Source organism: Typha latifolia, chromosome 5 (assembly GCF_019914945.1).
Source record: "Typha latifolia isolate L0001 chromosome 5, TyphaL0001v2, whole genome shotgun sequence".
NCBI classification, from domain to species: Eukaryota; Viridiplantae; Streptophyta; class Magnoliopsida; order Poales; family Typhaceae; genus Typha; species Typha latifolia.
This window is the reverse complement of record NC_133090.1, coordinates 14853217-14880196: the sequence shown is the minus strand read 5'-3', so window position 1 is coordinate 14880196 and position 26980 is coordinate 14853217. Positions and strand designations below refer to the sequence as shown.

The 26980-nt window shown below is 41.7% G+C and overlaps 7 protein-coding genes across 7 annotated transcripts; 4 read left to right on the top strand and 3 right to left on the bottom strand.

Annotated features, from left to right (window-relative positions):
* The first annotated feature begins 332 nt into the window (after positions 1-332).
* On the top strand, positions 333-2702 carry LOC140789628 (3-ketoacyl-CoA synthase 4). Its single transcript, XM_073139398.1, has one exon. It carries the CDS (start codon positions 801-803, stop codon positions 2376-2378), a length of 1578 nt encoding a protein of 525 aa, XP_072995499.1. The 5' UTR covers positions 333-800; the 3' UTR covers positions 2379-2702.
* Positions 2703-7533: 4831 nt separating this feature from the next.
* LOC140789023 (GATA transcription factor 15-like) lies at positions 7534-9281 on the top strand. Its single transcript, XM_073138600.1, has 2 exons — positions 7534-8699; positions 8910-9281. The coding sequence occupies exons 1-2, from the start codon at positions 8295-8297 to the stop codon at positions 9174-9176; spliced, it is 672 nt and encodes a 223-aa protein (XP_072994701.1). The 5' UTR covers positions 7534-8294; the 3' UTR covers positions 9177-9281.
* A 678-nt stretch (positions 9282-9959) lies between these two features.
* LOC140789629 (uncharacterized) lies at positions 9960-13302 on the top strand. The gene is made up of 4 exons (XM_073139399.1): positions 9960-10929; positions 11494-11583; positions 12768-12835; positions 13022-13302. The coding sequence occupies exons 1-4, from the start codon at positions 10261-10263 to the stop codon at positions 13155-13157; spliced, it is 963 nt and encodes a 320-aa protein (XP_072995500.1). The 5' UTR covers positions 9960-10260; the 3' UTR covers positions 13158-13302.
* A 655-nt stretch (positions 13303-13957) lies between these two features.
* LOC140789181 (sugar transporter ERD6-like 4) lies at positions 13958-17427 on the bottom strand. The gene is made up of 16 exons (XM_073138789.1): positions 17146-17427; positions 16968-17057; positions 16822-16881; positions 16684-16749; positions 16517-16582; positions 16346-16421; positions 16042-16106; positions 15873-15965; positions 15402-15479; positions 15234-15318; positions 14635-14681; positions 14498-14560; positions 14364-14423; positions 14181-14255; positions 14032-14134; positions 13958-13962 (listed from the first exon to the last, which is right to left on the bottom strand). The coding sequence occupies exons 1-16, from the start codon at positions 17425-17427 to the stop codon at positions 13958-13960; spliced, it is 1314 nt and encodes a 437-aa protein (XP_072994890.1).
* Positions 17428-19188: 1761 nt separating this feature from the next.
* On the top strand, positions 19189-21025 carry LOC140789180 (uncharacterized). Its single transcript, XM_073138788.1, is given in 2 exon segments — positions 19189-19532; positions 19534-21025. Coding segments are annotated over 2 exon segments (1836 nt in total).
* A 163-nt stretch (positions 21026-21188) lies between these two features.
* On the bottom strand, positions 21189-21936 carry LOC140789603 (uncharacterized). Its single transcript, XM_073139371.1, has 2 exons — positions 21720-21936; positions 21189-21618 (listed from the first exon to the last, which is right to left on the bottom strand). The coding sequence occupies exons 1-2, from the start codon at positions 21911-21913 to the stop codon at positions 21279-21281; spliced, it is 534 nt and encodes a 177-aa protein (XP_072995472.1). The 5' UTR covers positions 21914-21936; the 3' UTR covers positions 21189-21278.
* A 542-nt stretch (positions 21937-22478) lies between these two features.
* LOC140789291 (protein RADIALIS-like 3) lies at positions 22479-23430 on the bottom strand. Its single transcript, XM_073138945.1, has 2 exons — positions 23078-23430; positions 22479-22730 (listed from the first exon to the last, which is right to left on the bottom strand). Exons 1-2 carry the CDS (start codon positions 23319-23321, stop codon positions 22726-22728), a joined length of 249 nt encoding a protein of 82 aa, XP_072995046.1. The 5' UTR covers positions 23322-23430; the 3' UTR covers positions 22479-22725.
* Between the last annotated feature and the right edge of the window lie 3550 nt (positions 23431-26980).

Here is a 26980-nt window from a genome sequence, read left to right as displayed (position 1 = left end):
GGTAAGATAAGAAGAAGTATTATTAAGTATGACAGTGGCTCAAAAAAAAAAAAAAGTTTGAAAAATTGAGGGCCCTCTCTTTTTTGGGGGGAGAATAATACTAAGCATTAGCGTTAATTCATCTCACAAATTTATTAGAAAAACTCATCCTGAGTATAGTTCGTGAGATTTGATTTCCAATTTAATTGATCATAAGTTTAATTAATTTATTTTTTAAAAAAATTTAATAATTTTCATGAGCAATGAGATAATATATATAATAATTGTTACGGTAATAGCATGATGGGATTTGATTAAAGAAAACGACGTATACCGGGTTGTTGCATACGTGCTTTTCTTTTTCATTCCTTCCCTTCCGAAAACGAGGCGTCTTTCCTGCTTGCTAACCGCGATCACGAGGGACAGCCTGTGGATCGCTGGTCCAATCCCAATCCTCTCTTCTATTCCTTCGTTTATTCCCCCGCGTTTCTCTCTCTCTCTCTCTCTCTGGTGCACGACGCTACGGTGTGCCGGAGGGCGACGATCCCCTTCTCCTCGTCGACAGCGACAGCTGCTATTTCCAGGCGGTTCCAATTTCCTTTCCTTTCTCGGTGGGTCCCCTATCACCCCCCCACCCCCACCCCCACCCCCTCGCCCCCCGTCCCTCTCTATTTTATCATCCCCAGACCCAGTTGAACACAAATCCCCAGAGTCGTGCGTGAGGAAGGGGAGGGGGGAGGAAAGGAAACCAACTACCCCCGCCCAGTTGACCAATCACAAACACGGAATACTAGTCTTGCATCCAATCCAAACCATCAACCATGGGCGGAGGCGGAGATGGATCTGGCGGAGGCGGAGGCGGAGGCGGTGATAGGATCCGAGTCCGGCCCGTTTCGCCCTCCCGGCGGCTCCCGGACTTCCTCCAGAGCGTCAACCTCAAGTACGTCAAGCTCGGGTACCACCACCTCATCACCCACCTCCTAACCCTAACCCTAATCCCCCTCATGGCCGTCATCCTCCTCGAGGCCAGCCGCACCGACCCCGACGACATCCGGCAACTCTGGCTCCACCTCCAGTACAACCTCGTCTCCGTCCTCGTCCTCTCCGCCTTCCTCGTCTTCGGTTGTACCCTCTACATCATGACCCGGCCCCGCCCCGTCTATCTAATCGACTACTCCTGCTACCTCCCGCCGCCCGAGTTGCAGGTCAAGTACCGGGCATTCATGGATCACTCCAAGCTCTGTGGATTCGACGAATCCGCCTTGGAGTTCCAGCGCAAGATCCTCGAGCGGTCCGGTCTCGGAGAGGAGACGTACGTCCCCGAGGCGATGCATGCCCTCCCGCCGCAGCCGTCCATGGCCAACGCCCGCGCGGAGGCCGAGCAAGTCATGTTCGGTGCCCTAGACAACTTGTTCAAGGAGACCAATGTCAAGACCAAGGACATCGGGATTCTCGTCGTCAATTGCAGCCTCTTCAATCCCACCCCCTCCCTCTCCGCCATGATCATCAACAAGTACAAGCTCCGGGGTAACATCCGGAGCTTTAACCTAGGTGGGATGGGTTGCAGCGCCGGGGTCATCGCGATCGACCTCGCCAAGGACCTCCTCCAGGTACACCGCGCCACCTACGCCGTCGTCGTCAGCACGGAGAACATCACCCAAAATTGGTACTTTGGGAATCGGAAGTCGATGTTGATCCCCAATTGCCTCTTCCGCGTCGGCGGCGCCGCCATGCTCCTCTCAAACCACTCCGCAGACCGTCGCCGCGCGAAGTACAAGCTCGTTCATGTCGTTCGCACCCACAGCGGCGCCGACGACAGGGCGTTCCGTTGCGTCTATCAGGAGCAGGACGACGAGGGGAAGGTTGGTGTCTCCTTATCCAAGGAGCTCATGGCCATCGCCGGAGGGGCGCTTAAGACCAATATCACCACCCTCGGTCCCCTAGTTCTACCCATAAGCGAGCAAGTACTCTTCTTTGCCACCCTCGTCGCCAAGAAGCTATTCAATGCAAAGGTGAAGCCCTACATCCCTGACTTCAAGCTCGCGTTCGACCACTTCTGCATCCACGCCGGCGGAAGAGCGGTGATCGATGAGCTGGAGAAGAACCTCCAGCTCCAGCCCATCCATGTGGAGGCCTCCCGGATGACCCTGCACCGATTCGGTAACACGTCCTCTAGCTCGATCTGGTATGAGCTGGGCTACATCGAGGCTAAGGGCCGGATCCGTTGCGGCCACCGGATCTGGCAGATTGCCTTCGGTAGTGGCTTCAAATGCAACAGTGCTGTGTGGCAGGCACTTCGCACTGTTAAGCCGTCGGTAAACAGCCCGTGGAGGGATTGCATTGATAGGTACCCTGTCGAAATTGTCGACGGGATCCCTTCTCAGCAGCAACAGCAATAGTTGCTGTTGGAAATTTTAGTTTGCAACTGATTGCTTGTGATCTAATTAGAATGGTTTTTGTTACCTATAGCATGCAATTGGGGCTATTCTTCTCTTTAATTTCGTCCACTCTTAGTTGATCTGTCAATTTGATCGTGGAAATTATATAACGTCTGTTTCTCTTGTAGCGTCTTTTATGTGTCTGTGCAAGAGAATAGCGGATTGTTATTCATGTACTCCTGATAGTATGCAAGTTCTCTGGTGGCAACTATCTCATGTTTCACCTGGTAAATTTCTATTGAAATTTCTCGATGCAAATGAATAGTAGCTAATTTGTTCTCTTTCTCTCTCTGTGTGTGTGATGTTTATTTATTGTTCCCTTTGTTATTATGTATTGAGGACTATCTATGGCGGTGATTTTGATTACCTGGAGTCTCTGTTCCTAACTGTATCAGTTTTTGGATATTTGCCGTGATCATTCTATGCTAGCTGTTGTGGCCCAATGTTTTTTTTATTTTTTATTTTTTGAAATCCCTGGTATTATTATGGTTTGACAACTAAGCCATGAAAGAGTCCAAAACCATGCTTACTTTTATGTAGCATTGTGGAACCAGTTGCTTTGCAATCCCCAGTCAACTGTTTGTCATCATATACTGGACTGGTCGCCACAATCATGCTTCTGATGATTGTATGCTAGCTGGAATCCAAGTGTTTTCTTAGTGGTGTATCAACCAAAGTGGCCGACTAATTTTGGCAATTTTTTTCCTTTTGAATTAATCTCCTTATTTATTAGGATTTCCTTCTCAGGTGAACATTAACATTACATGGTTTTAATCACGGTTTGGATTTCCAGTTGGCGCATAGCCGCATACTGTCCTAGTCCTTTTATGTCAGTTGATGATACTCGTGTGTCTTGCCCTGTGCCTACTTGTCTTTATTATCCTGAGTCCCTGACACCAGTGCTGTTCTGTATAGAGTGTTTTGATCTCCCAGTTGACTTATGACAGAATACATACAATGGTGATGACTTACCGACAATGGTCATGCAGCAATAAGAAAATAATATTTTGTCATAGTTTGCCTTTTTCCTTCATATTATTATATAGAATTTCTTGAGATGCATGTACATATGATACTTCTTGCACAGGAACTAGATGCTCCAATTTATTCAGGCTGTCTGAACTTGTTCTTTTGCTTTATTGCTTATAAAAATACAAACCATTAAGGTGGATGTAGACCAGCATGTTAGTTCTTTTTACCTTTTATTAGGTTACCTCCCAATCATGGTCCACTGTTGATAGATGCTCCACATTTTTCTTTTATTGTTTTCTTTAATAATTGAGAGGGCAAAGCATCCTCTATCATGAGATTCTCCACTTTAATACTTAATTTAACCCAGTAGGCCTCCATTTTGCTTCAATTGCCTTGACAAAAACTAATTTATGTTGACTTCTGATGTTCAGTGCTCATGCTTTATTCATTTAAAGTAACCAGAAGCTGCATTTTAGGCTTGTTGATGCAAACAATGAACTAGATTTATTAGAATCAAAATAATTATTTATACTGGTGCTCGTTTCTCCCTGGATATATGCTAAATTCGATTCATTTGTTATGATATCTAGGAGATGTGCATTTCAACTATGTAAGTTATATATTGCTTCAAATTACTAAATGTTGTAATGTAATGAAATCGTAATTTTGTTTCAGTTTCTCGAGTTTTGCTTCTTCTTTTTTCTGGTCCCTTGTAACTCAATCCTACTGCATCTCTAGTTTTCATGTTGTATCTTTCATACCTACTATCTGACTAGACATTGTGACACGATATGTGGAATTTTGTTAGAGTAGATTTAAAAGCAACAGATTTGGTTTGTAAAAGCAAACAGAGGGCTATTAAACATCATCTTCATGATATATGCTAAAATTACCTCCCATGTGTTCAATGTTCGCTGTAGTTTTCAGAGGTCCAGGAAGGAAGCCATGAAGAATTACATGATGCCAAGGAAAACTGGGAAAAGAGAGTTGGAATGACATGATGGGTATGGCCTCAGATCCTTCTTTTATGTGTTACTGTGCTATATTGTAGATCCTTCTTTCTGGTCTTGCACATCTGTCCTCTTTTCAGATCCTTTTATGTCTTGAAGTCCATTTTCACGACATAATGCCATGAGATAAGTGCATGAAAATTGATTAAAAGGCCATCGGAATTGCATATCAGTTTTGGATCTTACTTCCATAATGTCTTCACTTATGTCGCTGACATGATAAGACTACATTGATGGACAAAGTAAAGAGTTGAGGATCCCATATCTTTAAGACAATACTTATAAGCTGAAGAGCTGGAGAATCAAGTTGTCATGAGAGAGTGATTCAGATTGCTTGAGTTGGCTTATTACTTAGAATCCAAGCAGAGTAATAAAATTTCCAAAGACTTAGAATTTCTTATATGCAGAATACTGAAATCTATATGAAGAAGTTTGTTTGATGCTAGAGAATCAATAGTATCCTATATGCTATCTTGGAATCGGCAATGATATTGTCATTAGGTGCTTGCTTTAGTCCTTGTTATCAGTTTTACATCGAATTAAATTCTACTTTACGTATAATTGGACTACGTGTCAGTCTACAGATTTAGGTGATTGTGCGAAGCTTATCAAATCTCGTTCTGTCGTGTCGAATATCTCTTATCAATTAGGTCCTATGTTACTATTTAGTGATTGATGCTTTGCCTTCATTAGGATCAAGTTATAAATTTTATATTGCTATTTCTCGTTAGTGCTGCAACTGCATAATTATAAGTGCAAAGACGAGTTCATTCTGCGTTTGCTGGAAATAGATCCTCGTCGGGAGCTCACAGATATCAGTTTTAATTACATTAAAAGTACATTTTTAAAAAATAAAATAAAATAAAATCTTACGTAAAATCAAACGATCTCTAGACGTTTTCATTGATGATGCCTAATAACCTAAACTATGTTGCTCTCTCACTTGGATAGCCAGTAAAATTGTGTCTAGATTCTTCATTTCCCCTACAATTCCAAGAGCTCGAGGCTAATCAATCATTCCTCTCAAAATCATTTCCCCTGCATGTGGCACAATTTATGGGATTTGAATTCATAATCTTTTAAAAGTTGAGAAAGTGAGTACAAAGCCAAGCCAGTTGTGTTAGTATGTTTTGAGTAACCTGCTGTTCTAGTAGTTGGGCTTGTGTGGATCCATAAATCGAGATCTTAGATTTGTGTCGGTTCGAATTCAAATCAGATAAAATGTTCTTTGCTTACTTTTTTTATTTTATTTTGGCAATCAAAAAAAAAGAAGAAAAGAAAAGAAATTTGGCAACGAAAAAACTTTTTGTCATTGGAGCATATCCCTATAATTCAACGTTTCACTTGTTTGCATCCCCGCGGCCCGAGATCTCGGTCAATCTCGATTTCACCCATATAGTTGTACCCGTTTTAAAAAGCCGTTTCGGACCAGCGATCCATGGGGAAAAAGATATGATGTGGGCCCAGGAGAGAAGGGCCCACGTCGGATGGGTCATATCATCTTGGTCCATTAAACGTTGCACGTAAAGCTACGACAGCGTCTTCGATCGTAACGCTGGATTTATCGTAGATATGATGGACGTCGTAGCCTTCTAGGTGGTACATACAACATCGGCTAGATCCAATGAGGGCTGCCCAGGTGCCCGACCGTTGTTTTTTGTGCTTACTTGGCAGCTTCTCGTTGGGCGGTTCTAAAGATAAAGAAAAGGAGGGTGACTGGATGAGACGAGACCGAGGAGAGCGAGGGAGAAGGAGAGATGAGAAAGAGACGGATGGTATGATTAATTTTGAACGCCATTTTTATTTTGGGTCTGGTCTTTTCTCTCCTCTTCTCAAGTGGTTAATTCTTTTCCTTTTTCGGGGACGGCGCTTGCTCGTATTTTTGCTAGAGATTTTTTTAATTGCAAGACGCGAGAGAGGGAGAGAGAGAGAGAGAGAGAGAGAGAGAGAAGTATATGGGCGACTACCGCTTTCCAAAAGATGCTTCTCTCTCTAAATCTGGAGCTTGTATTCCAAATAATGGACGGCAATCTCTGGGCTTACTACCTCTGGTCGTGTCGGGGCAACCTTTTGAGCAAAGATCTCCTCCGCTGGATCTGCTGCTCCACCCCTCGAACCAACACAGCATGTTAATACCTTAGTGCCACGTGGTGGCTCCCCAATGGGCACAAATTTAAGCTAGATTTGGCTGTTGGCCTGCTACAAATGGAATGAGGGGGGGGCTCCACTTAAACTCTCGCTTTCTCTTTTCATCTGACCCTCCTTTGACCTGGGAAACACTGCCTAGTTTAAACACAGTGATCTCTCTCTCTCTAACCCTTTTCTCTGTTTAGATAGAGACTGTCTGATACGTAGATCGATAGGGAAGCATATGGATAGAGTTGTTTGGGTCCCGCTATTCCTTTCTTATTCTTACTTTATTAGCTCTAGATCGAGAACAACATGCACATATTTGTGTAGATCTATCTATCCATCTATCTATCTATCTATCTATCTATCCATCCATCCATCCATCTATCTATCTATCTCTTTTGGCTGTCAAAAGACGGGATCTTCTAAAACCGAAGCATCGGTAATCATCACGGAATCCATCGCGTGGCCATCATATTTCTCTTTTTCTTTATTTTTAGTTTTCCCTTTTTCTTTTTCCTTAATGACTACTAAGCCTAGCTTAGCTTATAGCTACTGCCATCAGATAGTAATGTACTGCTCTTTAGAGAAGATCACGTGTCTACACTGAGCCCGGCACGTGCGGATCAGAGATCTATTTTATATATATATATATATATATATATATATATAGCTCCTCCTGGCCGGTCATGGTATGCTTACCCTGAAGGTCCATGACCAGTCTTCTCTTTCACTAATCCTTTGGTTTGGAGTTGTAGTTGGGGTCCACCGGTTTGACACGTAAGCGAGTGACGTTATGGCTCTACATAGATTTGGGTACGGTTAATTAGGTCGTGCCTCGTGTCTGGTTTCGCACCTCCTCTTCCCTGTCCCTAAAAACCTCTACGTGCCTCGTGATCGGGTAAGTGTGAGATTGCATGGGAGAGTGTTCCATGAGTCACGTGGTCTCTTTTGACCGCCCTATGACCAAACCCATCTGTCTCCTCTGACCCACTTGGTTTCCTGCGCCCCACTCTCTCTCTCCTCTCTCTCTCTCTCTCTCTAATGCATCGTCTTGCTATCATATAAGCCAGACCATTCATATGACGTTGTTCTCTCTCTCTCTCTCTCTATATATATCTAAGTAGTAGAGCAGTGCCAACGAATAATACACACCAACACCAACTTGGTGACCTTGCCAATTCCAAGGAGTAGTCAATACTTATAGAGCTTAGAGTTAGAGTTAGATAGAGATCTAGATAGAGAGTACAAACATCAACACATATCCCAAACCGCTCACCGACTCAGATTGCACCCATCCCGGAGGAACTCTTATCTCTGCTTCTCTCTCTTAATTTTGTGTGTCATGTTGCATGATACCACCATTGTCCTATTGCTGACTGGTCTCCTCCAACCCCTATATATACTAGCATTTATTACTGCCGGCTATTAACTATCTATCACACCAGCATCACCATTTCCATTTCAAAAACTTTGTTCAAGCTAGATCCATATTCTCCTAGAAACAGACAAACTGCGATCTCCCACTTCCCTAGTTCCCACACCCGCCATTACTAAACACTATTTAACTTCCCAACCCCTCCATTAATCTGCTCTACTAAACTGTTTGTCCCTCGTTTGCTACCATAACTCCACTCACTAAACTCCTATCTTAGTTTTCCCTATCCCGATGCACTCCAATAAAAACGTACCACTACGTGCTGTGCTTCTATTTTAAAACCCCACATTCTCCTCTCTTCCTCTCCTCCAAATCTTCAGCGTTAACATGCTGCACCAGTGCAGAACCCATAGCAACGGAGGCATGGCTTTCTCTATTCTCTTCCCCATGTCTGATAAACAACCTATAGAAGAAGCCTCCAATACCCACAACTCCTTCACCTCCTCTTCTGTAGACTGTACTCTATCTCTTGGTACGCCGTCCACTCGCCACACCGACGCCATGGAGCCGAAGGCCGGCATGGCCCAGCACTCGTCCTACGTCTCCACCTTCTGTTGGGATGTGATCGCTAATTCCAACAAGCACCAGAGCATGGGATCCAAAGTATCCACTGCCGTTTCCAACGGATCCGGATCCAATCTTGGCGCAGATCCGCACCTCCTCGCTCGCCGCTGCGCCAACTGCGACACCACCTCCACTCCTCTTTGGAGGAACGGCCCACGTGGGCCAAAGGTGCGAATATAACACTAGAATGAGATATTTGCATTTAACTCTCTACATTTCAGCATTTAGTTTTTCGTTTCCCATCATTCTACGGAAAAGTGGTCGATGTTGTAAATAGCAAACGTAACAGGGTGTTATTTGCAAATCGCCCTACTGTAATCCCCCCTTTTACCGGGTCAAACTCTTAATTTACGTGAACCATATGGCAATGGCATGCAGTCGCTCTGCAACGCCTGCGGGATCCGGTACAAGAAGGAAGAGAGGAGAGCTGCTGCGACGACCTCCACGGCGTCCACGTCAGCGGTAACGGCGCAGCAGTGGGGCTGCTACGGATCGACGGCAGGGAAGGCTCCATCCGTCTCGATGTACGGTGAGGATTCGTCGGCGGAAGACGGAGAGGTGCCCTACCTCTCGTGGCGGCTCAACGTCGTTCCCCCGCAGCCGTTCCCGGTTCGTGACCGGCATAGCCTGTTCCAATACAACTAGATCACAAACAGTTTTGGTCTGCTGCTGAACCGGTTTTTAGCCGGTCTCTATTTTTGTGACACCCTAATTAATATATCTATGTATTCATGTCTTGATATTCTACTACTACTAGTCTATTACCCGAATACCTTTTGTTTATTAAAATTAATGTTTTCTTCTTTCCATTTCTTTTTAACTAATTACTTCTACTACGACTACTACCACTACTACTATTGATATCATTCGTCTGGCTATTTGATTGATTGGATTGGGCATAATTATGATGACTTGTAGTGATAGAAGAAGGCTATATAGAAAGGTGTTATTATAATGTGAGGAGGATGAGGCAATGGTACGTAGTAGTGTTGCTCTCACGTGCCAACTCAGAGCTGTGCAGGAGTTTTGTGTCTTGTTTTGCATATAAGATTCCTCTCTCAGTACCGTGAATTCCACAGCTGTCTTATTTTATTTTTATCTTATTGCAGCTGGAATTTTGGACAAATTAAGATAGAAAAAATATCGATCTTAAAACATTCTACAATGATCGATGTAGACGTGGCATCAATCTGTAGGTGGGCTTGGATTGCTTTTAAGTAGGCACAGCGGTTGATCCAAATCACTTTAAATTATAGATTTCGTGCAGCTACTACTATTTTATATCAATTAGATAAACATATATTAAGTCTGAAAGTATAGTGAGAGTATAAAAGCAAGGGTGAGTGTTACCTAACTTAATTTCTTTAATTTATATCATATACCAATTCTATTTCTTTTTACAAGGATATCATTGCAAACTTTCACATTAGCTCTTCTCTAGGAATGTATTCTCCCGTCAGCGTTCTTCTAATTTTGGATTCAATCACCATCGTATCAATTGTATAAATAGAATTTGAGGTAGGATAGTGGAACCCATTAGTTTGCCCACTCTCGCACTACTAGATATACAAATGGTTCATCCATGCAGAAAGTAAGCTCCAGTCACATCATTGATTGCTTCACTCTTCCTTGGAACCTAAATTAAAGCCCATATATATACTACTACTAGTATTACTACTAGTAGTGCAATAGTTCTAGCTTGGAGTAGAGAAAAAAAGTAACAACGAAGATGGTGAACTGGGTGGAAGCACAAAAGCCATTGATACACTTCTTCGCTAAGAAGGCAGGACTCCGGCAGCACTTAGTCGAGCTCGACTCCGACACTGCCATAAACTTTTGGATCCCAAAGGAGAAGATGGCAAAAAACAAATCTATCAAAAATGAAGTGGCACCAGATCAAGGGAGGAGCAAAGGGAAGGAGCCTAAGCCAGCGGTTGTGCTGGTGCATGGGTTTGCAACCGATGGCATCGTGACCTGGAATTTCCAGGTAGGAGCTTTGACGAAGGAGTATGACGTGTACGTGCCGGATTTGCTGTTCTTCGGTGGGTCCACGACGAAGTGCTCGGATAGGACTCCTGGGTTCCAAGCTGAGTGCATAATGGATGCGCTTGGGAGGCTTGGGGTGAAGAAGTGTGCGGTTGTCGGGTTTAGCTACGGTGGGTTCGTGGCGTTTAAGATGGCGGAGGCGAGGCCGGGTTTGGTCCGGTCGGTGGTCGTGTCGGGATCGGCCGTTGACATGACCCACTCGATCAATAAGGAGACGATGGACCGGCTTGGGGTCTCGTCGTCGGCGGAGTTGCTCTTGCCTGAGACTGTGGAGGGAGTCAAGGCGTTGTTCTTGATCACGACTTATAAGGGTTGGTGGATTCCTAAGTTCTTGTATAAGGACTTCCTCAAGGTATGCTAAGTTAAGTAACTCCTAAACCAGCCACACACACACACACACACAGAGAGAGAGAGAGAGTCTAAAGAAAAGTTGTTATTTTAGATATTATTTCGAACATTGAGAGACATTAACTTATTTATATTAAGCTCTCTGTTAACTTCAAATTAATATATTTTAGATAAAGAAAATTCGATTTTCAAATATATCATGAGATAAAAGAGATGTGTATTGATAGGAGAGAGATTTAAAGCAGACTCTTATCAATTTTTAATCCGATAAGATAGATTTGAATTTAGCTATTTTGAATACAATACTAATTGAATGGTTGTGTCCTTATGTTCAAGAGATAAATTGAAACTAATTATATTGTCCGTCGGATTTAAATTAGGAATTAGAACCGGGTATTGAAGTATTTCCCTGACTTCTAAATTTCATAATTGAGTGCATACCTTTTGCATTTATACACTTATGCTTGCATTTTGATGATCATCTATTAAAATCTGAATCTTAATTGAGAGTACCTGTTTCATTGAAACAATAAAACATCATCACAGCATGGTGCTGGTAATTGGGCAGGTGATGTTTAAGAACAGGAAGGAGAAGCTGGAGCTATTGAAAGGGTTGTTGATCAATGATAAAGATAGCAAAATCACAATCTTGCCGCAGGTATATATATATATGTGTGTGTGTGTGTTTGTGTGTATGAGCATTTGGAGCTGCATTTTTCCTTGGATCTGCTACATCTTCTTCTGTCCAACCAAGTTTTTTTACTTGCATTAATTAACTGTTAATTCTCTGGCTACAAAAAGGTACAGGAGATATGTCATGACATCTCGTCTTTTTCTTTCTTAACCAGTACGATATGCAGTATTTGTTTTAGTTGTAGACATGCAATTAGATAATATTATGGTTCATTTTGACAACAGATCTGAGGAGGGTCTCCATAGTCGTCACTCAAATAAAGGATTACTATTAATACTATTTTTAATTAGAGTATAAATAATTTAATCTAATATTTAATTATAAATTTAGAGCAGTGTTTCTTAATCTAAACTAAAAAAAACCCTAATTATGAACCAAATGGGGGCTTAAATATTAGGATTACAAGTGTGCAAGTTGTGACATATTTGGACCCTTGTGAAGGGAAATATCATTATGTGGGCCTCATTAATTGGTCATAGTTTTACTCATCCAACTGCCCTATTGCGTACTCTTGAGGAGGAAGTCCAACCGGTGCAAAATACTTTTAGGTCATACCAAACTCGCTTCTAAAATTACTTTAATGTTGGCTTTTAGCCATCTCTCTACCTATGCTTTGCTTGTCCTACCAGCAATCATGAGTTATCTCTCCTATTTAGACTAAACATAAGAGTTAACCAGTGTTAGGGATGAAAAAAACCTTGCTATATATTTTCATGACTAAAATGAGCAATTATCCTCTTTTATCCTGTTTTTTTTTTTTAACTTTCTTTTCCTAGCTGTTGTCCGCTCTTCATTGGGCTGTAAAATAAAAAACTTAGATAAATTTGCAATTGTGTTCTTGTCGTGCCAGTCAGGTATGTTAAAAAGAGATGAATACATAATATTTAATTAATGATTTTATAGCTTAAAAAGATAAAACATTAAAATGATTTTTTTTTAATATTTTCTACCTTTAGTGTTAAAGGGGCCGCATATGATACAATTCATCCAAGGCCACAATATGGGATTCTGTTTTGAGAAAGGCTAGCAATTTATTATCTAGTGTGGCTCCAATCAACATGATACGATTCCATGAAAGCTATATTATATCACATTGCTGCATTATGTCAATAACTCGTTTGATTAAATGGTTCATGTTTTGCTTGCAGAGGATACTCCTACTGTGGGGAGAGAATGACAAGGTATTCCAGATCAAGCACGCCGAGGATATGAAAGAGTAAGTCCAACACACTAAAAATCTTCTTTTTGGTGGGCTTATGATCACCTGAAAGAAAAAACTCTAGTCCACCAATATTTAATCCAGTAGTCGAACATTGAAATTCTTGATCATCTTGCAGATTACAGTATCATCTAACAATCAACAATTCTTAGTTTTCTATGCTTTTTATTTTTCCTGATATAGGCAACTGGGAGAGAAGACAGCACTTCAAAGCATAAAGAAGGCAGGCCACCTTGTTCACCTGGAGAGACCTTGTGTCTTTAACCGCCACCTTAAGGAATTCCTGGCAAATGTTCATGCTGATGTCTCCCAAGATTGATCGTATATACAATATATCTCGCAGAGCTACTATATCTTGCAGATTAATACTGCTACTAGCTAGCTCACTATGGTCTGGTTCCAATTCATGGGATCAATCATGTAACATGGAGACTGCTCAATTGACTATTCCTCCTTCTGTGGAAGCGCTCTGTGATTTGTCTGAGAGTGTTTACGTTCGTCTCATCCACCAACAGCATCACGAACGCCAGAGTTAAGGCACTAAAAAGACAGTATGCGGCAAAGGTTCCTATTGAAGGAGGAAAGCTAGATTATCTGTTTGCATATAGTCATATAGATAGATAGATAGATAGATAAATAGATAGATAGATAGATACCTTTATCGCTCCACTTCAACATCGTGCCTGAGGAGATGGTAACCAACGATGATGCCAAGTAATGTGCGAAGGTTGCAAGACTACCCGCATAACTCTTAATATTGAGAGGAAGTATCTGAACTTGAAAAATATTGCATTGTGAAGGCTCCGCATTGAAAAAAGGAAAACAAATAAACACTCGAAAATGCATGAATTTGGTTTTAGACTAGCTAGTATGGGCAGTATATGATGAGTTAGAGTTTTACTACATATTAGGACAAAAAATTGAATGCACCCTTTGGTAAGATAAAAGTGCATTTTAGTGAAAATAAGCAGTCCTAGACTCCTTAAAACTACTGGGCTGAAGACCATTCATGCCAATGATTAAAGACAACATTTTGATCATAAAAAAGAAAACCATTTGAAAATGCTACCGTCCAAATTGGACCAGCTCACTAGAGTGGGGGTGTTCAATTCAGCCAGGCTATCCTTCAAGTGCAACAATCAAAATTCAACAGCTAAATCTTGATGAAAATGCACTCGATTTCGACTACTTACCTTGGACATTATGATCCACGGAATAGCTCCCAACCCAAGAGAAAATGCGATCACGTAAAGCTGGAGGAGCATAAGCAGTTCGAATGGATTGAAGGAAGTATTTCTAGCACACAGAATTTAAAGAAGACGGAATTAAATGGAAAACATACCACAACTCCAGCCGATGAGAGACTACTGATTTGTTCACAATAAAAGTGAGAATCTGTAGGAACGATGCACTGGTCCTGTAGAATATAAAAGATTGAAGAGACATGAAAGAACATAAAATAAGAGCAAAAGGGAAAAAATCAGATTGTTCATTTAAATAACCATACGACAACAAACAATCTGACCTTCAGAAAAAATGCAAGTGTAACGAGGAAAAGACTAACAGTCGCTCCACCACAAGAAATCTGAAACCAAGGACTCAAGTTTACTTATCTAATAGTCGCTGAGCAGCTGCACAAAGAAAAATGCCAGTACTTACAAGAAGAAGCTTTTTTTGACCAGTTTTATCCAGCAACCAAGTCGTAAACCCAGTGGCAACAACCTGAACAGTATATAGTATCTTTTAGTATATATAAGTAAATATAGATCATCACATTTAAGGGGCTTGATCGTTACCTGAATGGCTCCAAGAACACAAGTTGCAACGTTACTATTTTCGTACCCTGTTCAACAGAGAAAATTTTAAGAATTAGACTTGTTTGAGGAGTCAATTCCCACCGTCTAGGGATTAAGGACGCATATGAAGATTGCAGTAAAATAATGGTATGATACGCTGACCAATTATCTATTATTGCATGGGAAATAGACTTGTCATATAAGGGCATCAGGAGTTAAGGATTGACATCAAGAGATGCTAGTTCTTAAATATGAAATTCAGAAGGGCCCCATGAGATTCACATAACACGAAAGAACAGAAAATAGAGAAGACCAAGAGGATAACAATATAAACGATCATAATATGATTGGAATTCTATCGAGTAAAAAAATTGAAGAGAACACACATTAGGCAAAACCTGGTGCAAATTGCAACATTTTACTAGAGGATCGATTATAGCATAATTTGATGACTAGACCTAAATCAGACAAATGAAATAAACTAATGAAGAACTTACCACAGATTAATGGTTATGGTAAATAGCTAAAATATTTGGAGACATATTGTTGGGAATGAATATTATATTGAAGATAAAATGTAAATGACCTTGGAGGCTTACCTGCATCTTTGAAAATTGTGCTAGCATAATATAGGATGCCATTGATTCCAGTTAGCTGCTGCAGTACAAGTAGGCCAATTCCTATCTGAACATTCAAAACATGAAATATTAGAATGCACTGCTGGCTCATACGTAAATAGACGAAGAAAGAACAGAAGCCTGCTGAACCGTGAGAGGATCGCGATAATTTTTTTCCATGAGATCTGCAAATTGAAACACGGTTCTCTGTGATTTTTCTACTTCTTCCTGCACAAAACAAGACACATTATAGTCTGACAAGGTTACTTATAGCTGAACAAATTGTAGATTTTCAATTATCTATGCATAGATATCTTAGAGTTAATTACATTTTGCCCTTTTGAACTATTATTATTTTTCATATATATATATTACCTTATAGACATGACTAAGAAAGTTCTTAATTCAAAAGGTCCTTATAATTAATTCTCAATTGAGATGTCTATATGGATAATAAAAAATTTCAAAAGATGTATATAAAAAAATGTGATAGTTTAGAGGAAGTAGATATAATTATCAGTATATCTTACAAAGAACGCCAAAGAGTTCTACTTATAAACATACATATATGACATGATTTTTCTAGATCAGAACTCAGAAGAGAAGAAAGGTAGTACTCGCCTTAATTTTCGCAGCTTCATCTGAAATTGCAGTACCATCTCCTCTCAAGACTCGTAAAGAATCCTCGGAATCTTTCGTCCTGTTCCGCTTCTCCTGAATATAGAGGATACAAAATTGTTTCAAAGGAGCTCCACCTATTTTAAATGAGCTCATATATCCTGAATCTCACCAGCCACCACGGAGATTCCTGGATAAAGCACAGACCGACTAGCAGAGCTGTGCACGGTAGACATCCTGCGGTACAACAGAGAGATTCTTGATCAGAAATCCAAATATAGCAGAACTGACATCTTTCTCTTCCTTATCCATTGGCATGAACATCAGTTAAATCACCGAAAGATAATAATGCAATCGCCTAAACAATTTCTTTATGCTCTCTGTATATCATAAGCTTAGTCGAGCATAAGTTATTAGTTTCTACCAAAACACTACCAACAATTCCACATCAATTTTCTTAGAAATTTCCTACTTACCGATCGCTGCAAGCAATCTCCATTGGACAAACATCCCCAGCAGGTAAGCCAAGAAGATACCGATCATCACTGACAACTACAAACCAAGGTCGGTCATCGTAAATGCAACGAGAAGCCATTACATTCTGATTCCTAGGGCTACATCGACATACTGGAAAGCATGAAGCGGACCTGATGCACTGAACCAAGAGCTCCTGTCATGTTCAGAGGAGCTATCTCTGCTATGTACACAGGCACCTGAAAGCGTACACCATAAAACATAGTAAAACAATCTGCAAAATCGCCATGATTACACAATCTTCTCAGTGTAAATGAGGTAAAAGAAAGTTTTAGCCAACCGTGTAGGCTATTATGCCAACCCCGAATCCTTCTAGCAATCGACCAATATACAAGAAACAAGAGTCCTGGAGAAATCAAAATTTTAACGGCAGAACTGGGCAATATCTGAGGAAACTAAGAATTCATATTCAGCTCACTTTTGCATGGACTATCAAAAGCCAACCGATGATGTTAGGAATCGACGCGATCGACAACGACTATAAAGAAAACAGCCATCAAACTTCTCATCCATATAGAGGTAATTAGATCTTTAACATATTAAAGAAACCATCAAATGTCTTACTACTCTATGCCCTCGAGACTCAGCAATCAGCCCACTCAAAAGAGCCCCAAGCGCAGCTCCGACGTTCGAGAACGACCCAAAGCGCGAAAACTAACAGAAACCTAAAGCAAATTAGACCAGCTCAATTCAAGATTTACACTAGAAAGATGAGATTTAAGGTGTGTATTGGGATTAAGACCTCGGGAACGGAGAGATTAAGGTCTTCACGGATGCAGTCTTGGGTCGGCGAGGCGTAGCCACTGGTGAAACCCGACTGGATGGAGCCGAGGGCGACGATTAGAGTGCACAAGATAGCGTGACTGGAGGAGCCGCGGATCCCACTGTCGAGCAACGGCCTTTGCAAATCAGTTGTGCAATCCTCCTGTGCAGTCTCGTCTTGGGAGACGCCATGCTTCCTCGCAGTACTGTCGTCTCCGGGGCCGCCACCCTCCCTTTCAGCGTCGTCTCCTCGAGAGCTCATGGCTTCTTCTACTCCAATGTATGGTATGGATCGTGTTATTGGTTGAGCTCTAGATGTAAGCTTAGAGTGGAGAAGAGGGTGGAGGAGTGAGTGGGGACACTGGAAGAGGGAGCGAGACGACGTAGGAGAAGGGTTGGGACGAAGGTTGTTATAGGAGTTTGTTATGGAGAAGGGGCGGGCCCGTGACGGTTACATGAGCTGGTTGGAAATTTTCCACTTAATTGCACTTTGATCCTCAGAATATGAACCAATATCACATAACACCCTCCCAAAATATTTCTCTACAGAGCGTATTTAACTATTTAAGCTGTTGCTCAATATTAAATCATGTTCTGAAAATTCTAGCAATATATAATGTGACAAAACGAATTATTATAAATACAAGGATCGAAAAATAGATACCGATAGGACGGTAATGATAATAAAAGTAAAAGATGGGGTGGGAATAAGTGTGAGATACAAAGGAAGCCACCAATTTGTTAATTAATATTTTTCAAATTTTAGTGCAATTTTAATTTTGGCGCTAAGCTTAAGAACCTTTTAATAAATAAAGACTCTTCTACTCTCCGCACTCACACCCATGGCCCACCGCCGCCTCCTCTCCCACTTTCCGTAGTCCCCTTCCTCCTCCCACCACCACCGACTTCAAACAACCCCCTTTCCCCCGGCATCATCTCCGGCCTGTCCCTTCCCTCCGCTCATCTGATCGCCCATTATCCGCCTACGGGGAAGTCTCCGCCGCCGTCCGCCGCCATCATCCCTCTCATTGACTCCTTCGAAACTCCTAATTTCCACTGCCCAGATCCCCCCTTCCTCGGCCTCGTCCGTAGCATCATCTACCCAGATGACGACGTCACCTCTAACAGGAAGATAAGATATAAGTTACACAAGAGTATTTACGATTAATTTGGGTTTCTGGGTAACTAAGCCTTGATTTGAGTAGCAGAAAACTGAAAGAATTAATCGCTGTATCAAGTAGTCTTCCAGCAGATGATAGATGGTTGGAAGTAATAATGGTTGTGAAGATAAAAGAAAAAGGTTATACCTCTGAAAGGACTTCCAGATCTAACAAGCACCCCATCCAATTGTGACTTATCAATTGGAGCTCTAATAAACAATTTGAGTAAATCACTAAATTTACATGACTGCAATTACATTGATTTGAATTACCGAAATTGGATTTCTTTTGTGTGCTATATCCCAAATTTTTCTTTCACTAGGTAATTTATTTTCTTTATTCATGAAGTTAATAAATTCTATCACATTGATTACAGATCTAATTTGATTACTTAATCAATATATATATATATGTATATATATATATATATATATATATATATATATATATATATGCGAGGATTCGTGGGCTTGCGGAATATCTGGTGCATGTTCTGGTTTCAGGTCAAAATCTTGTGTTTGTCTCATACAAAGAACATTTCAGGTAATGTTTGTTTCATACGAATTATGCAATTTATTCTAGCATCTAATCTACGTCTTATCCGCATATACTCTGTCATTAAACCTACGAAGGATAGAATTTCCTTGACATCATCGCCCTAATAGTATTTCTTTACCACAGTGGGATATTCTTCTGAGCATATCCAATGTGCTCTCGTCTTCTCCAACGTCAGTCTCTAATTCTCTATAGGAGATGAAACTACTCTCTCTCTATATATATATACACATACACTCACAGCCATTCTAATAATCCCTTACTGCCATCTTAGAGCTACAAGCCTACAAAGATTGAAGAGAGCAACCATGGCCCATGAAAACTACGACCCATGTTTCCCAGACCAACCAGTGGTGGACATGTACCTCCCCATTTGGGGCAAGCAACCAAGTTTCCAATCCAAGCCTGCTTTTATATGGGCCAGTGACTCACCCGAAGGTATATTTTGGGCCTCCATAACCTACTCTGAGCTCAATTCATCAGTACAATGCATTGCCTCCAAGCTCCTCCACACTCTCCACAGAGGAGACACTCTACTCATCCTTTGCTCCCCGGGGCTCCGGCTCGTCCAGCTCCTCTTCGCATGTCAACGCGCCGGCCTTGTTGCCGTCCCCATCATACCGCCTGATTCTCTCTCTCTCTCTCCTTCGAACCAAGGCTCACCACCACCTCTTCCGGGCCATTTTGCAGACAAGCCCAAAAGCTGCCGTCGCCGATACATGGTACATCACTGCCGTCACAAAGTCTAAAATTGACATGCTTAATAAGCTCCGGTGGCTACCGACCGACAAATTTGATGACAAGACATGCAACTCTCCTTATGGGGCCTATATGGGCTGTGGCCCAGAAGAAACTTATCTAATACAGTATACTTCGGGGACCACCGGGATACCGAAGCCCGTCGTAGTTACTACCGGCGCTGCAGCCCATAACGTTCGGGCCGCAAGAAAGGCCTATGACCTCCAGCCCAGTAGTATAATTGTCTCATGGCTTCCGCAATACCATGACTGTGGCCTAATGTTCCTTCTCCTCACTGTGATCACCGGAGCGACGTGCGTTTTGACATCCCCCGCCGCCTTCTTGCGCCGACCTCGCCTTTGGCTCGAGCTCGTCTCCAAGTTCAAAGCCACTTGCACGCCAGTTCCTTCCTTTGCTATACCATTAGTACTTAAAAGAGGCAATTTTAGCCATGGTAAGCTACAACTTGAGCTAGGTAGCTTGAAGAACCTTGTACTCATCAACGAGCCGATAAACGAATCTCCGGTCGTCGAGTTCGTTAAAGAATTTGCTTGCGTCGGACTTAACCTGTCGTCGATCGCTCCATCTTATGGCCTCGCGGAGAACTGCACGTTCGTGTCGACGGCGTGGCGTTGGGGTACAAATTTGCCATGTTACAAGAAGCTATTGCCCTCGGCCAGGCTATCTTATGATGATGAAGAGGTACAGATCATGGTGGTACACGAGGAGACCAGCGAGCCTGTGGAGGATGGCGTTGAGGGAGAGATATGGGTGTCTTCGACGAGCAACGCGGCGGGCTACCTCGGGCATCCTTCCTTAACTCGTGAGGTATTCCATGGAAGGCCAAGAGGAGTTGCAGGGAAATGCTTCGTTCGAACTGGCGATTGTGGAGTTGTCAAGGGAGAGGAGAGATATCTATACGTACTTGGTCGGACCACAGATGTGATTGGGCTCGATCATGGTCGAACCCGAGTGCACCCACATTATATCGAGACTGCAGCGTACTACACTAGCCCGAGTCATCTAAGAGGAGGTTGCATAGCTGCGTTTGGATTGGATTCGTCGAGTTTGAGCAAGAGAAGTAGTGTTCTTGTGGTGGTTGCAGAGCTGCAAGGAAGAGAGAGGGGTGTAGAGATTGGTGTGTATAGGAGTATATGCGATGGGATAAGAGAGGGAGTGATGAAGGAAGAGGGTGTAAGAGTTGGGTGGGTTGTGTTGGTGGAAAGTGGGAGTGTCCCGAAGACGACTTCCGGGAAGTTGAAGAGGTGGGAAGCGAAGGACAAACTACTGGGTGGGAAATTTCGTGTGGTATTTGAGGTGAGAGTGGGACTAGGAGAGGAAGGGGAATCAGCTGCTTCGTGTTCTGGGAGCTCAAATCGACGATTATCGTTGCTCTCATCTCTTTAAAAAAGTTATCAGAATTAAGGTTGTCTATTGTACCAGGATCGAGTTGCCTAATAAATTTGCTAATATTGGGAGTTTATTTGTGGTTCTATTTTTCCACAGTATAGAATACTTTTTATTATAAAACAACAAACAATTTAACAAAGAAATATTACATCGACACTACGCCACACGAGGTTGCAGAAGATCTCACGCAATAATTGGGGCAACAAAAAATGAAACAGGGGGAAATTAAACTTTCAGCTCCATCAGCTTCTCACAACTCCCCCGCCTTCGTGTTCATCTTAGCCCCCAGATCACCAGTAGCCTGCGAAGCCCTCTCCTTCGCCTCCTCGTACTTAGCCTTCGCACTTCCTGTCATGGTGTCCTTCGCATTCTCATACGCCTTCTCGGCCTTCTTCGCGCCTTCGAACGCCTTCCCCGCTGTGCCGGTGGCGTCCTTAGGTCCATAACCAATCTCGTCCTCGGCACCTTCTGCCTTGTTCTTGAGGCCATCCTTGGCTTCTTCCATCTTCTCTTTCGTCTTCATGGCGATGTCTTCGGCCTCGTCCTTCATTTGATCCTGACCGAGTCCCAGCCCACTACCATAGTGCGTACTGCGTACAATAATGTTAGCCATGTCAATACTTAGGAATTTAGCTTCTCCGTTTTGCTAGCTAATAAGATACGGTGCGATAGGAAGAGATCAGAAACGTACTCGGTTAACTTATCCCGAGCCCAATCCGACCAAGATTCGGATTTTTCCTTGGCATCTTGCATGGCCTCGTCTTTGGCTACGTTTGCTCTATCCATGGCGTTCTCTACGGTCGAACCAGATGTTAGCACCGGCTTAGGCATCCATAGAGATAAGATTACCACCAAAAGCAGCAGGCTCGCCGTGTAAGTAGCCATTAATTCTCCTCTTTGCTCTCGTATTTGGGTTCAGATATCACTGATTTCATCAAAGGCTCCGTTCGATACTTATAGTAACGTAAACTTGAGACGTGGCGGTGGAGTAGTGGAACGAGGGAGACGTGGCTATGTGGGCTGGGGTAGTTATTTCAGAGACTGGCACGTTGCACGGGTATTGCCGTATTGGCCGCTTCCTTAGCTCGACCAGAGGTCGAGCATATGCCCAGGAGACCAGGAAACAATTTTTTTAGATTTTGTTTTTCATTTCACACCCTGTTTTACATATATTTATATACAGTTTACTCCTGAAAACACTCTACTCGGGTTTTAATAAAAGCGCAGGGGTTAAATTAAAAATAATGAAAAATAAAATAAAAAGAGTATAAATTACGATAAAACACGAAAGCCCAATGGTCCAGAAGCCGAAAATATTAGGCTGCATCCCATGTTTTGGGCCTAGTCTTGGACCATTAGGCCTTAGTTCTAGCCCAATGACTTACTATTATTCTGGGTTTCGAAGTTTGAATTATATAATTACTAGACAGGGCATCTCAATGCAAATCAATTATGCAAGCATCCAAACTATATAAATAAGTACAAGTTACAGAGATGTAACATCACATAATGACTAGCTCTGATACTCAAAGCATAGTCTTTTGACATACAGACATATATATATATATGTATGCTAGGAGGATAAAATTACAGGCTAAGGACATGGATATATCCACATGAGCACTTTGATGAAATCAGGGTCATCTCAGCAGAGCCCCCCGTCTTCCATGGCTTCGTTCCCTTGTGTTTCAAGTGCTTCAACCTGTCAAAGAAACCACCCCCCAAAAACAAAGAACCAACCATGAGCTACCTCTGAATATATAAAGTGACCGATCTTTGCTATATATTTTAATTGGCGGTATCGCGAAAAGGTAGATGACGATGAGTAGATGCTACGAGACAAGAGCATCTTTTAGAAAGAATAAAGTGCTACAGTTGTGATCTAAAGAGAGATCCACAAAGCCAAGGTCAAGCTGCCATAAGCTTACGTAAGAGAATCAAAAGGAGAGAAAAATATATATATCATCTTTTAAGAAGAATAGTTTCCCGAGTCGGAGAAAGGAATGAAACAGTAACTCTAAAAATAGCAGAAGAAGAAAGAACTACTACCTCTGCTCTGGTACATAGGAAATGGCACTCGCCCTGACTCGATGTGCTTCACGTCCTCTACGAGCAGTTCATAATACCTCTTCACCTCTTCCGCAGACTTGCCGCCGACGGCACGGGCTACGTTGTGCCAGCGGTCGGGCGTGTCCTTATCGTAGACCGCCAGGGCCTGCTCAAAAAGCTTGTTCTGCTTCGGCGTCCATTGGGACGCTGAATTGCGTGAGGAGCTCATCGAGCACGATGCCATTGTCAAGTGGAAGCTAGGCTACCTAGGAGGTAATTGATGGAGAGCGGAGAGAGAGAGAGAGAGAGAGAGAGAGATGAAGGCAAGGTGTTTGTTTAATCTTAAGAGCTGTTGTTGGTTTGTATGAGAAGGGAGTTTGCTGTGGTTGGTATTTATAGGGAGGAAAGGAGATCTAGGGCCAAATGGGGATGGTGGTGAGAGGGAGAATGGTATATTTGCAAAAGGTGTAAAGGAGGAAGAGGGGAACATAAGGAATAAGGTACAACTCCTGGCCTTTGGAGAGCCACGAAGAGTGTGGAGAAGGAACAAGATTTTGTCCAGGGTAGTGGGGGGATCTTTTTATCTGTAGATTATCCATACACAGTCATGAATTTCTTTTTGTCTACGTCCTTTCTTAATTTGCCATCCTTGCTTCATTTACGTATCTTATTATCAAAACAATAGTATAATACCGAGCTTTTGAGTCAAATAATTATCTAATAACTTAAGTTTATAAATTAACCAACATAGCATACTAAATATCAATTTGATAGTCAGGGACCACGGAATAAGATTAAGAGAAATAATAAAACGTACCTCCTTTTTACTTCACAATAAAATCGACCATAACAAAAAATAGTCCTAGGAAACATTGGCATGCCCTGCCCAGCCTAGTAATGAAGCTACTCATTTTACAAGCATGCTCTTTAAATTAATATTATTTCCGCAACCTAGTACAAATGTTTGTAGTTTAAAATTAATTCGCTTTCTAATCCTAAGTAAACTTATGATAATGACTCATGGCAATTAGCGTGTGCCCTGCTTATCTTTTGTTGAATCTAATCACTTTTCTCTCCCACTTTTAAGGGAGTCAAAAAGTTTGAGAGGGTAGCCACTATGCATTCCTATATTTCTCAAACAAATGAGATAAAAAAAAGAAGGGAAAATATTGTCAAAAGAGATAGTGCATGCCATATCAACATCGATCGTGCCCTGTCAAGTAAAAATTGGCCTCGTCACTGGCTAGACAAAAGAGACAGAATAAAGCATTAAATTCAACATGTATATTCTGTGTACTTTGTAGTAATACTTACATGAGATACACTTCACTTTAAAAATCAAACTGGAATCTTTACGATGTGAATATTGATGCAATTCTTACGTGTTGCAATTCCTTTATTATAGATCCGGAATTCTTATGCCACTTGATTTAAAGAGCCCTAACCCCTGGGGTCATGTCAAATCCTGATTCCCATAAGTTGATGCCTGTTTTATGTTTCCAAGCCCCTAGAATTTGCTCATCTCTTCTTGGAAATACCTATAAGCTTGCCATGGAGCTAGATATATATATATATCCTAGTAAATCTAGCTCTAGATGCAATATGTATGATTATATTCTACAAATCGTTCTATATAAGCGACAAGCAATCTTTAGTGCATGAAATTATACAAACTAGTTGATATAGCCTTGTTCTGATGGTACCACTGTTCGCTTTATTGGGAGAATCAAAGCCTTTTTAGGAACTACAAGTACATCAATTCAGGGAATCGTTCGATTTTTGCTATTAGGCCATTTATTTAACGAATAAGTTTGAAGGAAATAGCATTTGATTTGTGGAGTTATATAGTTGCAAAATATTCGCCTGTCCACCTTTTAGGTGTCAGAAATGAAGTATATATTGCCCATGCAAGATAGAATTAATCCTTTGCCTTGAAAGATATGCATGAAAAGGCTTCTATTTCTTTTCTTTTTTACTTTTGATAATGCAGTTAATATAAAGTATTAAGTAGGGCAACCCATCTAACTTTTTTCACTAGTACGCACAAACCAAATATAGTTAATATGCGAAACAGATTTCTATGATAATAAAGGCCAATATTGAGTTCAATAATTCTTATTCTCATTGAGAAACAAGCACAATAGCTAGAAGTAGTAGCCATTAATTGGTTTCCATGGCATAGTTTCATATAATTTACATCGAAACTTAGATGCGAGAGGAGATATAAGAAGGCTTTCTATAAGATCAGAGGTATCTAATCTTATAATTACAAAGCACATCTACTTCTTTCTACTTCAGACTTTCAATCCCAGGCACTGACAGTAGCAGTAACTAAATCCACACAATGCACTTGTAGCTTTTCTTCTGTATAGCTTCAGATGCTTCACGTCCCTGCCAAATACATAGCAGTCATAGTTAATGCTCATTAAACTTATCTACTCAGAACCAATAAATACACGCATCTTTTAAGGCAGAAAATTAAAAGTACAACAAGCGTTTTAGTTGACTGTGGCCCTAAATAGCATGCATGCTAGTATTAGATTAAATGGGAATGTAACGGTAACATACAGAGGAGTAGTACTGAACTAGTTATACCTCTCCTCCTAGGAGTTGTACTGTGGGAATGGTACTCGGCCCGACTCGATCTTCTCGATGTCTTCGACGAGCTTCTCGTAGTGGCGTTTCACCTCGTCGGCCGACTTCCCGCCGACGGCACGAGCGACGTTGTGCCACCGGTCGGGCGTGTCCTTGTCGTAGAACGCGAGGGCCTTCTCGAACAGCTTGTTTTGCTTCTGAGTCCATTGGGAGCTCGAGTTGCGGGACGAGCTTTTCGACCCAGATGCCATTCTTTTTCCTATTTAAGGAGAAGAGGAGAAGAGCTACTAGCTAGTGGATATGAAGGGAGGGAAAGGAGTTTTGAAACTAAAGAGGAGATTGAGATGAGAAGGTAGTTGCCAAGGTTGTGGCTCTTTATAAACCGAAGGCTAGGGTGTGTTGCGTTAGGTGGGACCAGTTAAGGAATAAATTTAAGGCTATATTAAATGAGAGAAATAGCCAGTTAAGCCTGTGATCACGTAAAGAATTAAGATAATTTTTATTTTTAATTCTTTTTTTATATAGTAATCCAAATTGTTTGGTTAGGTGGATTATATCGGACGGTAATTAAGAGAGTTGGGATTCCATTATAGGAGATATATATATATATATATATATATATATATATATAGGAAAAAGAATCTTCACATGGGATTAAACAATACTTTTCTATTTAGAAGAAAGCTTCATTCTCTGAACCATATCTGTCTCCTCCCTTCAAGGAAGCGATAAGGTCAACTGGTCAACCGGATCCTGTCTGGCTGTCGACGGTAACATACAGAGATCATCTGCAGCTCCGGCTGGAGGAAAGTTTTGCAGCCATATTATATAGCTCTTAAACACTTAACAACCAACGAGTTATACAGGTACTGCTAGTCCTAGATTTCATGTACAACATGGGCAACTATAATCGCACATACATACGGTAAACATCCCATGAGACAGAAGAAGAAGAAGAAGAAAATCATAAAGATGAAAAAAGGCGTACATGCTGCTTCTCCTGTGACCTAGGAAAAAGAAATTTGTTTCATTTTACGCAATTATATCCCATGACAATAACGTAAGTCGGCTATGGAATCTATCACGATTTGCGATCATGACATCATGAGGTGCTCCCTTACCCTTTATAGATGTGGAAGGCTAAGATCCACTGAAAGAAGAAGGTCCCCGCCTCCCCCCATCAAGTTGAACCTTTCTTTGACAAGATTCAAGCAAATGGAAGAATCTATCCTCCCAGAGATCCTTATCATATATCTCACACAGTAATGGGCTAATGGCTGTTGATTCCTTCCCTTTTAAGATGGTATC

Excerpts from the sequence above, each read along its gene's own strand:
- LOC140789628 (XM_073139398.1), top strand. The coding sequence starts at position 801 with ATGGGCGGAGGCGGAGATGGATCTGGCGGAGGCGGAGGCGGAGGCGGT.
- LOC140789023 (XM_073138600.1), top strand. The coding sequence starts at position 8,295 with ATGCTGCACCAGTGCAGAACCCATAGCAACGGAGGCATGGCTTTCTCT. Across the intron at positions 8,700-8,909 it reads ACGGCCCACGTGGGCCAAAG|TCGCTCTGCAACGCCTGCGG; the intron begins GTGCGAATATAA and ends AATGGCATGCAG.
- LOC140789629 (XM_073139399.1), top strand. The coding sequence starts at position 10,261 with ATGGTGAACTGGGTGGAAGCACAAAAGCCATTGATACACTTCTTCGCT. Across the intron at positions 10,930-11,493 it reads TGTATAAGGACTTCCTCAAG|GTGATGTTTAAGAACAGGAA; the intron begins GTATGCTAAGTT and ends GTAATTGGGCAG. Across the intron at positions 11,584-12,767 it reads AAATCACAATCTTGCCGCAG|AGGATACTCCTACTGTGGGG; the intron begins GTATATATATAT and ends TTTTGCTTGCAG.
- LOC140789181 (XM_073138789.1), bottom strand. The coding sequence starts at position 17,427 with ATGAGCTCTCGAGGAGACGACGCTGAAAGGGAGGGTGGCGGCCCCGGA. Across the intron at positions 17,058-17,145 it reads TTAATCTCTCCGTTCCCGAG|TTTTCGCGCTTTGGGTCGTT; the intron begins GTCTTAATCCCA and ends GGTTTCTGTTAG. Across the intron at positions 14,424-14,497 it reads GTCAAAAAAAGCTTCTTCTT|ATTTCTTGTGGTGGAGCGAC; the intron begins GTAAGTACTGGC and ends CCTTGGTTTCAG.
- LOC140789603 (XM_073139371.1), bottom strand. The coding sequence starts at position 21,913 with ATGGCTACTTACACGGCGAGCCTGCTGCTTTTGGTGGTAATCTTATCT. Across the intron at positions 21,619-21,719 it reads GCTCGGGATAAGTTAACCGA|TACGCACTATGGTAGTGGGC; the intron begins GTACGTTTCTGA and ends TATTGTACGCAG.
- LOC140789291 (XM_073138945.1), bottom strand. The coding sequence starts at position 23,321 with ATGGCATCGTGCTCGATGAGCTCCTCACGCAATTCAGCGTCCCAATGG.